This window comes from Salvelinus sp. IW2-2015, unplaced genomic scaffold (genome assembly GCF_002910315.2).
Source record: "Salvelinus sp. IW2-2015 unplaced genomic scaffold, ASM291031v2 Un_scaffold3041, whole genome shotgun sequence".
In the NCBI taxonomy this organism is placed as follows: domain Eukaryota; kingdom Metazoa; phylum Chordata; class Actinopteri; order Salmoniformes; family Salmonidae; genus Salvelinus; species Salvelinus sp. IW2-2015.
In genome coordinates, this window is record NW_019944333.1 from 22,142 (window position 1) to 35,591 (window position 13,450).

The 13,450-nt window shown below is 43.2% G+C and overlaps 1 protein-coding gene across 2 annotated transcripts in view; it reads left to right on the forward strand.

The window, feature by feature from the left end:
- LOC112075230 (nuclear receptor coactivator 2) overlaps nt 1–13,450 on the forward strand; it is a 26,091-nt gene that overhangs the window by 2,320 nt on the left and 10,321 nt on the right. For both annotated transcript variants that reach the window (XM_024142254.2, XM_070440819.1), the window contains exons 3-4: nt 654–731; nt 2,671–2,947. In XM_024142254.2, the coding sequence (XP_023998022.2) occupies nt 654–731; nt 2,671–2,947 (355 nt within the window). The remainder of the gene's footprint in view (nt 1–653; nt 732–2,670; nt 2,948–13,450) is intronic.

A 13,450-nucleotide genomic window follows, 5' to 3' on the forward strand; every position in this document is an offset into this window, starting at 1 on the left:
ATGTTCTACCTGCTCTGCCTTCACACACCATTAACCACAACCTGTTACCACACACACAACACAACAGACACAAAACACACACACACACACACACAAAACACACACAAAACACACACACAAAACACAGACACAAAACACAGACACAAAACACACACAAAACACACACAAAACAAACACACACACAAAACACACATAAAACACACACACACACAAAACACACACAGCTTAGACAGATGTTTTGGCAGGTTATCACTGTGGGCTTGATGTTTTGGCAGGTCATCACTGTGGGCTTGATATTTTAGCAGGTTATCACTGTGGGCTTGATGTTTTGGCAGGTTATCACTGTGGGTTTGATGTTTTGGCAGGTTATCACTGTGGGTTTGATGTTTTGGCAGGTTATCACTGTGGGTTTGATGTTTTGGCAGGTCATCACTGTGGGCTTGATGTTTTGGCAGGTCATCACTGTGGGTTTGATGTTTGCCTATAATGGTTGAATAGCAAGTTGGTCTTGGTGCACTGGCTCTGCTGGTTAATCAGTAGAATGACAGGGAATTATACAAATGAATGTATCATCATTGTTTAGCCAGCTAGTAGGCTAGCTACTCCTTTCAAAGTGTTTATTGTTATCATGCCTGTTAACCTTTTCTCCTCAGAACCGACAGCCAATGATGAACCAGATGAGTGGCGTGTCCAATATGAACCAACCTCTACAGTCCAACAACCCCAACCAGGTAACTGGGATTATATATCAAAATGAACCTCTACAACCCAACAACCCAACCAGGTAACTGGGATTATATATCAAAATGAACCTCTACAGTCCAACAACCCAACCAGGTAACTGGGATTATATATCAATATGAACCTCTACAGTCCAACAACCCAACCAGGTAACTGAGATTATATATCAACATGAACCTCTACAACCCAACCAGGTAACTGAGATTATATATCAACATGAACCTCTACAGTCCAACAACCCAACCAGGTAACTGAGATTATATATCAATATGAACCTCTACATCACACAACAACCCAACCGAGGTAACTGAGATTACTATATCAATATGGAAACTCTACAGACCCAACAAACCCAACCAGTAACTGCGGATTTAGATACTCAATGAGAACCTCTACAGTTCCAAACAACCCCAACAGGCTAACTGAGATTATTATACTCAATATGAACCTCGTACAGTCACAACCCAACCAGGTAACCCTGAATGTATATATCAATAGGAAGCTTCTACACAGTCCCAACAAACCCAACCAGGTTAACTGGGATTAATAATCAATATGAACCTCTACAGGTCCAACAACCCAACCAGGGTACTGGGATTATATTATCAATATGACCTCTCTACACGTCCAACAACCCAACTCAAGGTAACTGGGATTATATATCAATATGAACCTCTGACACCCAACAACCCAACCAGGTAACTGATGGACTTATATTCAATAGAACCACTACAGCTCCAACAACCCAACCAAAGTTAACTGGGATTATATTATCAAGTTCATGAGACCCTTACAGTCCAATAACCCCACCAGGTAACTGGGATTATCATATCAATATGCGACCTCTACATGTCAAACAACCCAAACCAGCGTAACTCGGCGATTACATATCAATATTGAACCTCTTAACAACCCAACCAGTAACTGGGATTATATATCAATATGAACCCTCTACAGGTCCAACCAAACCCCAACCAGGTAACTGAGATCTATATATCAACATGGAACCTCTACACGTGCAATCAACCCAACCAGGTAACTGGATTAATGTCAACTGAACCTCTAAACAGGGGTCCACAAACCCACCACGGTAACTGGGATTATATATCAACCATGAACCTTCTACACGTCCAACAACCCCAACCAGAGTATACTGCAGATTATATATCAATGATGAACTCTCTTACAACCCAACAACCGCCAACCAGCGTAAACTGGGAGTATATAGTCATATGAACCTTCTACAGTCCAATCCACAGGTAACTGAGTTATATCATCAATAGTTGAAAACCTACAATACGCCCAAACAACCCAAACCAGGTAACTGAGGTTACTATATCAATAGGAACCTCTACAGTCCAACAACCCAACCAGGTCAACTTAGATGATATATCAAGACTGAATAACCCTTCTACAGTCCAACACCCCACCAGCGTAACTGAGATTAGTATATCAATTATGAACCTCTACAGTCAAAACCCCAACCACGGTAACTGAGATGGTATATATTCAATATGAACCTCTACACCCAACCACGCGTAACTGCGATTGTTATAGATCAATATGTACCCTCGTACAGTTCAACAACCCAACCAGGCTAACTGGGATTATATATCAATATGAACCTTCTACAGTCCAACAACCCACCAGGTAAACTGGGATTGATATCATCAATGATGCAACCTCGTACAACCCAACCAGGTAACTGGATTATTATCAATATGGACCTCGTTAGCAGTCCAACAACCCAACCAGGTAACTGGGATTTATATATGCAATATGCAACCTCTACAGTCCAACAACCCAACCAGGTAACTGGGATTATATATCAATATGAACCTCTACAGTCCAACAACCCAACCAGGTAATTTACATAACCTTTTTGTAAGAAACATTTAGTTAAATCCCTTTCTCCCCCTCTCCCTCCAGGGGACCATCAATGCTCAGATGTTAGCCCAGCGGCAGCGGGAGCTGCTCAGTAACCATCTCAGACAGCGACAACTGGAGCACCAGAGACAACAACAACATCAACAACAGCAGCAGCAGAGGAACATGGTGATGAGAGCCCAGGGACTCAACCTACCTCCCAATATGGCCGCCGCCAACATGGCCGCAGCTGCTGCAAGTGGCCTATCAGGAGGGCTGATTAACCCCCGGATCCCCCAGACCACCAACCCCCAGCAGTTCCCCTTCCCACCCAGCTACGGTACCAGTACAGGCCCAGCCCTGGCTTCACCCCCTCCTCCTCACCCCTCTACCAGCCCCTTCTCCTCCCCCCTCTCCCCCAGCCTGCCCTCCTCTCTCCGCACCCTGCATGGCTCTCCTTCCTCCCAGATGATGATGATGATGGCGGGTGCAGGACAGTTTGGGGCTGTAGTCAGCCCTCATATACAGCAGCTCAGTGCCTTTCAGTTCCCAAACTCAGGTACTACTGCTTTATAACCCACTAACCATAACCCGTGTGTGTGTGTGTTAGGGTTGGTCGGTATACCGTATATACCGTACACCGGGGTATTCACATATCATCAATATACTATTTGTTCGTTTGACTTTTTACCCCTAATTTCATCATATCCAATTGGTAGTTACAGTCTTGTCTCATCGCTGCAACTCCCGTACGGACTCGGGTGAGGCGAAGGTCGAAAGCCATGCGTCCTCCGAAACACAACCCTGCCAAGCCGTACTGCTTCTTGACACACTGCCCCCTTTAACCCGGGAAGCCGGCCGCACCAACGTGTCGGAGGAAACATCTCACGGATCTCCCGGTCGCGGCCGACTGGGACACAGCCTGGGATCGATCCAGGGTCTGTAGTGACGATGCAATGTCTTAGACCGCTGCGCCACTCCGGAGGCTGCATTCAATATACTTTAAGTAAATACCTACAGTCAACTTGTGCAATACGCTAAGAGATCAAGCAGATTGCGTTCTTKATTTCACCGGTCACATCATTTTGCATTATGTAGCTTATCATAGTTCCCCAGAACAGTTGAGCCAGTCACGTGTTTGTTGTGAAGAGGAAGTGGGAGCTGATYAGTCCACAGAGTTCTACAGTATTTCTATTGGTTAGCCTCTCTGTTGTGCGACACACACACGAGGTGATGAAGTTACTCTACATGCAATTCACCACTAAATGTTTGCCATCAGATACAGTGCATTCAGAAAGTATTCAGACCCCTTGACTTTGTCCACATTTTATTACGTTACAGCCTTATTCTAAAATTTATTAAATCGTTTTTTTCCCTTATCAATCTACATACAATACCCCATAATGACAAGTCAAAAACACGTTTTCAGGTATTTTTGCAAATATATATATATATAAAAAAAAAGGGAAATATCACATTTACATAAGTATTCAGACCCTTTACTCAGTACTTTGTTGAAGCACCTTTGGCGTCGATTACATCCTCGAGTCTTCTTGGGTATGACGCTACAAGCTTGACATACCTGTATTTGGGGAGTTTCTCCCATTCTTCTCTGCAGATCCTCTCAAGCACTGTCAGGTTGGATGGGGAGCGTCACTGCACAGCTATTTTCAGGTCTCTCCAGAGATGTTCAATCGGGTTCAAGTCCGGGCTCTGGCTGGGCCARTCATGGACATTCAGAGACTTGTCCCGAAGCCAGTCCTYTGTTGTCTCGGCTGTTTGCTTAGGGTCGTTGTCCTGTTGGAAGGTGAACCTTCACCCCAGTCTGAGGTCCTGAGCGCTCTGGAGTAAGTTTTCATCAAGGATCTCTCTGTACTTTGCTTCGTTCATCTTTGCCGCAATCCTGACTAGTCTCCCAGACCCTGCCACTGAAAAAACATCCCCACAGCATCATACTGCCACCACCATGCTTCACCGTAGGGATGGTGCCAGGTTTCCTCCAGACATGACGCTTGGCATTCAGGCCAAAGAGTTCAATGTTGGTTTCATCAGACCAGAGAATCGTGTTTCTCATGTTCTGAGAGTCCTTTAGGTGCCTTTTAGCAAACTCCAAGTGGGCTGGCATGTGCCTTTTACTGAGGASTGGCTTCTGTCTGGCCCCTCTACCATAAAGGCCTGATTGGTGGACTGCTGCAGAGATGGTTGTCCTTCTGGAAGGTTATCCCATCTTCACAGAGGAACTCTGGGGCTCTGTCAGAGTGACCATCGGGTTCTTGGTCACCTACCTGACCAAGGCCCTTCTCCTCTGATTGCCCAGTTTGGCCGGGCGGCCAGCTCAAGGAAGAGTCTTGGTGGTTCCAAACTTCTTCCATTAAAGAATGATGGAGGCCACTCTGTTCTTGGGGACCTTCAATGCTGCAGACATTTTTGTGGTACGCTTCCCCAGATCTGTGCCTCGACACAATCCTGTCTCGGAGCTCAACAAATAATTCCTTTGACCTCATGGCTTGGTTTTTGGCTCTGACATGCACCGTCAACTGTGGGACCTTTATAGACAGGTGTGTGCCTTTCCAAATCATGTCCAATTAATTTAATTTGCAGATGGATTCCAAGCAAGTTGTGGAAACATCTCATGGATGATCAATGGAAACAGGATGCACCTGAGCTCAATTTCAAGTCTCATAGCAAAGAGTCTGAATACTTATGTAAATAAAGGTATTTCTGTTTTTTGTTTATTTTATACATTTGCAAAAATAAGTTAAAACCAGTTTTCTCTTTGTCATTATGGGGTATTGTGATGTCATTATGGGGTATTGTGATGTCATTATGGGGTATTGTGATGTCATTATGGGGTATTGTGTGTAGATTGATGAAGATTTTTATTTATTTAACCGATTTTAGAATAAGACTGTAACGTAACAATACGTGGAAAAAGTCAAGGGGTCTAGAATACTTTCCCAATGCCCTGTATGTRAGAACGGTCCTAGATGAGCCATACTCTCCAGCTGTGTAAATGGCTACTTGTTAGTTATCTAAGTAAGTGGCTGAATTAATAAGGAGATGGATTGTTAGCTTTCTGCCGCGTTTGAGAAGTCAAAGGGCTCTGGAGTTATCTGTACAGCTGCCATTTCCCCCTGTGCTTCCTACTAGCCTCCATGGAAATTCACTATTATATGTGCTCATTTTGTTAGCGTTCTGGTAGTAGACGCCCAATGGGCTTTTTTTGGTGTGTGTTTTTGGCGCCCCCTTGTGTACTAAACCCGGTAAAACCGTACTTTTCCCCTGTGCTTTCTACTGGCTCTGTTTTCCTCCTCTCCATTCTTTTTTTCCTTCACACAAGCATGTCTCATAACTTGGTTAATTTGCACAATTTCTCTTGTTCACTTTCGGCTGGTAAATGTCCACAATCACCGAAAATGGCAGAAGGAAATGTATGATGGTCTGGACGTCTGCATACCACCCAAGAATTTTGTGTGTGTGTGTGTGTGTGTGCTGAGCGATTAACCAACATTTCAATTATTTTAATTCTATTTCAATGCCACATTGCACAGTTTCTGTAGAGATAAATCAGATCCAGACTGAACTGTGTGATGTAGTAGGAGATTGTAAGTTTCTATAGAGATAAATCAGATCCAGGCTGAACTGTGTGATGTAGTAGGGATTGTAGTTTCTCTAGAGATAAATCAGATCAAGACTGAACTGTGTGATGTAGTAGAGAGTGTAGTTCTATACGAGATAAATCAGATCCAGGCTGAACTGTGTGATGTAGTAGGGAGTTGTAGTTTCTCTAGAGATAAATCAATCCAGTCTGAACTGTGTGATGTAGTAGGGAGTTGTAGTTTCTCTAGAGATAAATCAGATCCAGCCGGAACTGTGCGATGTAGTAGGGAGTTGTAGTTTCCAACAGGCCAATGTTCTACCAAGTTTAGCGCAGAAAACGTAGTAATTAACTACAATGACCATAATCCATTACGCGCCTCCTCGTCCGGTCTGTGTTTATTTTAATGCCTTCTATGTGAAAGAGAATGCAGCGCTTTAGAGATGAGATGATGACTTGGAATTAAATAATAAAGTCACCCAAAAAAAACAGCATTATTTTATTAAAATAATGTGAATAAATGATGGTTAATAAGTGATAAGCAGTAATGGGCCGCCTCTACCGTCATGTGACTCTTTATTAATTGTTTTATTCTGGGTTATAGCAAGCAATCAACCCACATAATGCATAGTGTATTAATTGTTTTAGAAAATTATCGAATCCGAAATCGAAAACCAAGGATTGTAACCTGTTCAGGGACAAAACCGAAAACCAGAAAATAATGAAATTATTTGAGGAACAGAACCCGAAACGAAAGTGCTTATACTGTTCCGGACAAGAACGTGATTTTAAAAGAATGGGAACCATGTTAATAACGGTATTTTACATTCTGGGTATATTTTTTCCCCACCTATGCAAAGCCCTCACTCTGTCACTCAGAAACGTATTTCTGCGTCTGCCTGCCAATGTGTGTTTGTGTAGGCTGCCTCTCCCTCTGAAGTTACGATGGTTACCTGCTGACGATGTTACAAGCATGAAATTAGAGAGAGATGTTTTAAAGAATGCATTGACTTATTAAATGCTAGTTAATTTTTTTTAATTTATGGCGTGGGGCTAAAGCAGGTTCAACACAGTGTGTTCACAGGTATACGCTTCACACACATGGTTATGTCAGATATAAGAGGGAACATTTATTTAATTTTAGAATTTGAAACCGACTTCAAAAAAGCGCTAATCGCTCTGGACTAGTGTCCAGTCACACAGCGTTGTATTACAAGTGTTGTACTGACCACTACATTGATAACAAATAGATTAATCAAAACATAAAATACTTCTTATATAGATATCATTAAAATAATGATCAATCAAATAGTCAACTAAAATATAATTCATTTAGGCAATAATCAATAACTGTCTCAATTTTCCTACGACTGTAAATCATACTCCTCTTGTCCAATGAGGAGGAGGGGGGGGGGGGTTCTTAAACTTTTTCAGCTCGAGACCAGAATTAAAAATGTACCGTCCTCTCGTGACGCAAAACTTCCTCCAAAGACCCAAATTGAAGATTATAGATGTATTCTCAAAACTCGCATCCCACCTCTCACCTGCCAGGGCCCACGTTGGGTCCTGACCCATAGTTTAAGAACCCATGATTTAGGCATAAAAATGAATCACTAGAGGGAGCATCCATACATCTATACTATATATAGACATTATATATATATAAACTAGATTCCCTTTACATGGTAGTGATGTATTCTTAACATCACTGTATGTTACAGTGTGCCGTTTGCATATTTTTCATTGGGCTCTAGCATTGCTTGATGTTACCATGTACATGTTAGTCATTTAGCAGACTCTCTGACCAGAGATACTACAGTAGTGAGTCATTTAGCAGACGCTCTTATCCAGAGATACTACAGTAGTGATCATTTAACAGACTCTCTGATCCAGAGATACTCAGTAGTGAGTCATTTAGCAGACGCTCTTATCCAGAGATACTACAGTAGTGAATCATTTAACAGACTCTCTTATCCAGAGATACTACAGTCGTGAGTCATTTAACACCAGTCTCCTCGTCCTGCTCTTCCTCTCTCTCACCAGTCTCCCTCGTCCTCTCTTCCTCTCTCTCACCAGTCTCCCTCTCCTTCTCCTACTCTACGTCTCCGTTCCAGTCTCCCTCGGTCCTCTCTTCCATCTCTCTCACCAGTCTCCCTCGTCCTCTCTTCCCTCTCTCTCTCCAGTCTCCCTCGTCCTCTCGTTCCTCTCTCTCACCAGTCTCCCTCGTCCTCTGTTCCTCTCTCTCACCATCTCCTGTCTCCTCTCCCTCTCTCTCACCATCTCCCTCGTCTCTCTCAGTCTCTCGTCCTCGTTCCTCCTCTCTACCTCTTCCCTCTCTCTCACCAGTCTCCTCCGTCCTCGTTCCTCCTCTCCCTACCCCTTTCCTCTCTCACCAGTCTCCCTCGTCCTCTCGTTCCTCCTCTCCTACCCTCTTTGACTGCTCACACAATGTACCTCTTTACTACATAGTGGAAGAATATGTTGCAATTTGAGCACACACATAACCTGCATGTAGTCCTCACTCCCTCCTTAATGCCTGTACACTCCCTAAACCCTAAACCCGTATCCCATGACCCTAATCAAAACGGTTTTTGACTTTGTGGTTAAACGCGTAATAGGTCAACTATTTAAAGGACATTGTATTCTACAAACAGATAATAAATAACTGATGTCTATTTCAATCATTTAGTTGTTTTATGTTCAGTGGTGTGTATGGCATTGTGTTTGTGACTTTATGGTGCTCTATAATAATCAAACAATGTATTTATAAAGCCCCTTCTTACATCAGCTGATATATCAAAAGTGCTGTACAGAAAACCCAGCCTAAAACCCCCAAAAACAGCAAGCAATGCAGGTGTAGAAGCCACTGTATGATATTAATTATACCTGTATTTACAGCTGCTAACTTCACCCTATAGATTACTATTGTAAATGTACACATTTATACGGGTCAGAAGAGATATTCCAAAGTAGAACTCTAGCACTTAACACAGAGCTGTATGTCGTTTAACCCTGCCCCCTGACCTCTAACCCACAGTATGTCCAGCAGCCTGACGGAGGGTTTGGAGGACCCACCACGCCCCAGAGTCCCCTGCTGTCCCCAGGATGGTCCACGCCCAGTCTCCCATAATGCAACAGCAGGGCCAGGGCAATGCCGCATTCCAGGGCTTGCCTGACATAAACGGTTGGCCCCGCAGGGGAACATGGGAGGGAACAGGGACAGGTGAGCGGTGGAGAGGGGTGAGATGGGGGCAGTCACAGAGTGACTGTTAATAATCAGAGCTTGTAAAGATGGAACATATTCCATCTTGTTGAGTTCCACGTCCTTAATGCTGAGTTCCACAATGCTGAGTTCCACCGTCCTTATGCTGGTTCCACAATGCTGAGTTCCACAATGCTGAGTTCCACGTCCTTAATCCTGAGTTCACAATGCTGAGTTCCTTGTTCCATTAATACAGTCTTTGGTATGATTCAACCAGGAAAGGATCTCAGGGCACTAACCCACAAGGCTACTCATTCCTTATATGTTGAGTATAAACCATCATCTGTCATCTCACATTCATCTCTCTCTCTCTGTCTCTCTGTCTCTCTCTCTCTCTCTTCTCTCTCTCTCTCTCTCTCTCGTCTCTCTCTGTCTCTCTCTCTCTCTTCTCTCTCTCTCTCTCTCTCTCTCTCTCTCTTTCTCTCTCTCTCTCTCTCTCTCTCTCTTTCTCTTCTCTCGTCTCTCTCTCTGCTCTTCTCTCTCTGTCTCTCTGTCTCTTGTTCTCTCTCTCTCTCTCTCTCTGTCCTCTCTCTCTCTCTCCAGTATGTTCAGTACTCAGCAGTCTCCTCCCCAGTTCACCCAGCAGCAGCAGACTAACGGGGGCGGCGCAATGTACAACGGCAACGGAATGAACACAACGTCTCCATGGCAACCAACGCCAGCATGGGTAAATGGCTGGACAGATGGACGTCACCTCACTGAGATTACCTCCATGGGACAAGAACCGGTACACTACATAAAGCACACATAACCATTTCATAAACAGTTATAACTATTAGAAACATACCCTGGGTATGTTATCAGGAACACTTTCCTAATACTTGTATTGTGTCAGCAAAATTATAGCATTTATACAATTTGAAAACATTACAAAACATTCACAGCAGATTTCACACACTCTGAGTCTTTGCCCTCAGGCTTCCACTCTACTACCACTTATCTACAACACCAGATCCATGTGTACGTGTGTGTGTATAGTGTGTATGTTATCATGTGTACGTGTGTCTCGTTGCGTGTGTCTGTCTGTCTGTCTGTCTGTCTGTCTGTCTGTCTCTTCACAGTCCCTGCTGTTCCGTAAGGTGTTTTTTAATCTGATTCTACTGCTGCATCAGTTACCTGATGTGCAGGTTGGGGAAGGATTACATGTAACAGGTTAGAAAAACGGATTACATGTAACGATTAAAAACAATCATGTAATCTAATCTGTTACGTTAATCAGCAAAAATATATTACTTGTTCATTATTTTAAGCTGTCTATCATTGTTTTTGAGACTTGTGAAGTGCATAGTGACCTTTTGGCAAACTCCAAGCGGGTTGTCGTGTCCTTTTACTGAGGAGTGGCTTCCATCTGACCACTACCATAAAGGCCTGATTGGTGGAGTGCTGCAGAGATGGTTGTCCTTCTGGAAGGTTCTCCCATCTCCACAGAGGAACTCTGGAGCTCTGTTAGAGTGACTATCGGTTCTTGGTCACCTCCCTGACCAAGGCCCTTCTCCCCATTGCTCAGTTTGGCCGGGCGGCCAGCTCTAGGAAGAGTCTTGGTGGTTCCAAACTTCTTCCATTAATAAAATGGAGGCAACTGTGTTCTTGGGGACCTTCAATACTGCAGACATGTTTTGGTAACCTTCCCCAGATCTGTGCCTCGACACAATCCTGTCTCGGAGCTCTACGGACAATTCCTTTGACCTCATGTCTTGTTTTTTCTCTGAATTGCACTGTCAACTGTGGGACCTTGTATTAGACAGGTGTGTCCCGTTCCAAATCATGTCCAATCAATTGAATTTACCACAGTTGGACATCTCAAGGATGACCAATGGAAACAGGATGCACCTGATCTCAATTTCGAGTCTCATAAAAAAGTGTCTGAATATTTATGTAAAAAGGTATTTGTTTTAGAATTTCCTGTTTTCGCTTTGTCTTATGGAGTATTTTGTGTGTCGATTGATGAGGGGGGGGGGAAAGATTTGATACATTTTAGAATAAGGATTAACGTATCAAAATGTGCAAAAAGTGTAAGGGTTGAATACTTTCCGAATGCACTGTATGTAAACATGCATACAGTATACAGCTCATAGACAATAGTAGGGGTCTAATGAGGTGCAAGTAAACTCCATGACCCCCCCCCCCCGGAGAAGACCGCTGTGAGTGGCCTATCATGACATAACATAGTGGTGATAAAGCTCAAGTCTTAACTGGTTCTAAACCAACGCCAAGGAGTTTAGTAGTAAACAGGAAAATGGGGATACGGTCCCGTATAGGATAAAAGCATTACAAGTAGGAATGCCTAATAGCAAGACCCAGGGTATATCCCGAATGGCAACCTATTACCTGTGGGGTCCTGGTCAAAAGTAGTGCACTACATGGAAAAGGGTGCCACTTAGGGTGCAGTTTCTGCCGCCCTGCCTAGGCATGTATACTTAATTGCCCCCTTTCTCCTACGACGTCTCGTGAATAATTTAGTCTAATTAGCTTTATGATGTAACAATGCTAAAGTTATGGGGCTTGACCCAGGCTGAGATGAGACGACGATGATGTAATTAGTAGTCGTGTGCACTTAGTAGTGGCCAGACTTGAGTAGTACACAAATGGGTCTGCATCCCAAATTGGCGACCTTTCTCTATATAGTACGCTACTTTAGGTGGCATTTGGGACGTACCCTGTGTTTTTAAAGGGCAGGTCCGTGTGGACTGTCCATCAGTAGGGTTATCGCTGACGTTTTATAACCCCTTTAATCATATGTCCATTGGAAAGCCTTAAATTCACAGCTATCCAGTGCAGACCGTTTTTTGGGAATGTTCAGTTCAAACAGAACTTTGACCTTTGACCTCTAGGGCACATATCAGAATTACCCTGTATCACTTATCTTAAGAAATGTTTGTTTTCCAAGTGGTTTTGTATAGGTATAAATTTAACCTTTTCAAATATGTATATATATTAATTTGAAAAACACCAGCTTAGACTTTTGTTTAAAAAAAATATTTTTTACATATAGGTGCATTGAAATTCACAAATGTTGGAAGCTTAGACATATAATTCAATGTAATGGGAACAGTTGTGTGTTTTTTCATTAAGTTGGTGTGAGCTACCAATATTCACACACACAGGTAGAAGAAGGTTTTACAAAGATTTTGTGATATCCCAGAATTCACCCATTCAAAAACAATCAAAAACAGAGCTGTCAATGACATGGAAATACATCATTAAGCGTTCAACATTCGCCAAAGGCACATATGGCGATTTGTTTTTTTTAATAATGGTTGCTGGTGCTTTTAAGTTTGTATATTATATACATATTTGAAAGGTATTTCAAATGGCCTTCAGACCACTTGTCAAACAAAGTTTAAAAACTATCAGGTTTCCTTTTTTAAGCCATTTAATACAGGTAATTCTGACTTAAAAGCTTGGTTCTCTAAATGACTGCTCTGCTGGTTCACTATCACTTCTCAGATGGAGTTCCGTGTGTCAAATGAGGCTGTTGTCCGGACCCTCTGGTCCGGCTCTATGGGGGTGCCACAGGGTTAATCTCTGGATGCACTGCTTTTTCTCTGTATATATCAGTGATGTTTGCCTCTTGCTGCTGGTGATTCCCTATCGACCTCTATGCAACGAACTATTCTGTATACATGGCCTTCTTTGGACACAGCTGTGTAACAACTCCAAACGAGTTCAATGCCATACAACACTCCTTCGGGTCTCCACTGCTCTTAAATGATAGTAAAACGATGCATGCTCTTCAAACCGATTCGCTGCCCGACCCGCGCCGACGCATCACTAACTCTGGGACGGTTCTAATTGCCATCCGTTTCTGCCCAAAGCCCATACTACCCAGCCATGCGACTTTGTTGCTCTTGTTGGCTGGTCTCGCACAGTGATTCATCACAACCACTGGCTCAAGTCATCTATAGTATTTTTGTATGTAAAGCCTCCCTTATTAGTCTGGTCACATAGCAAACCCACCCGTAGGATTGCTCCAGCAGGTATAT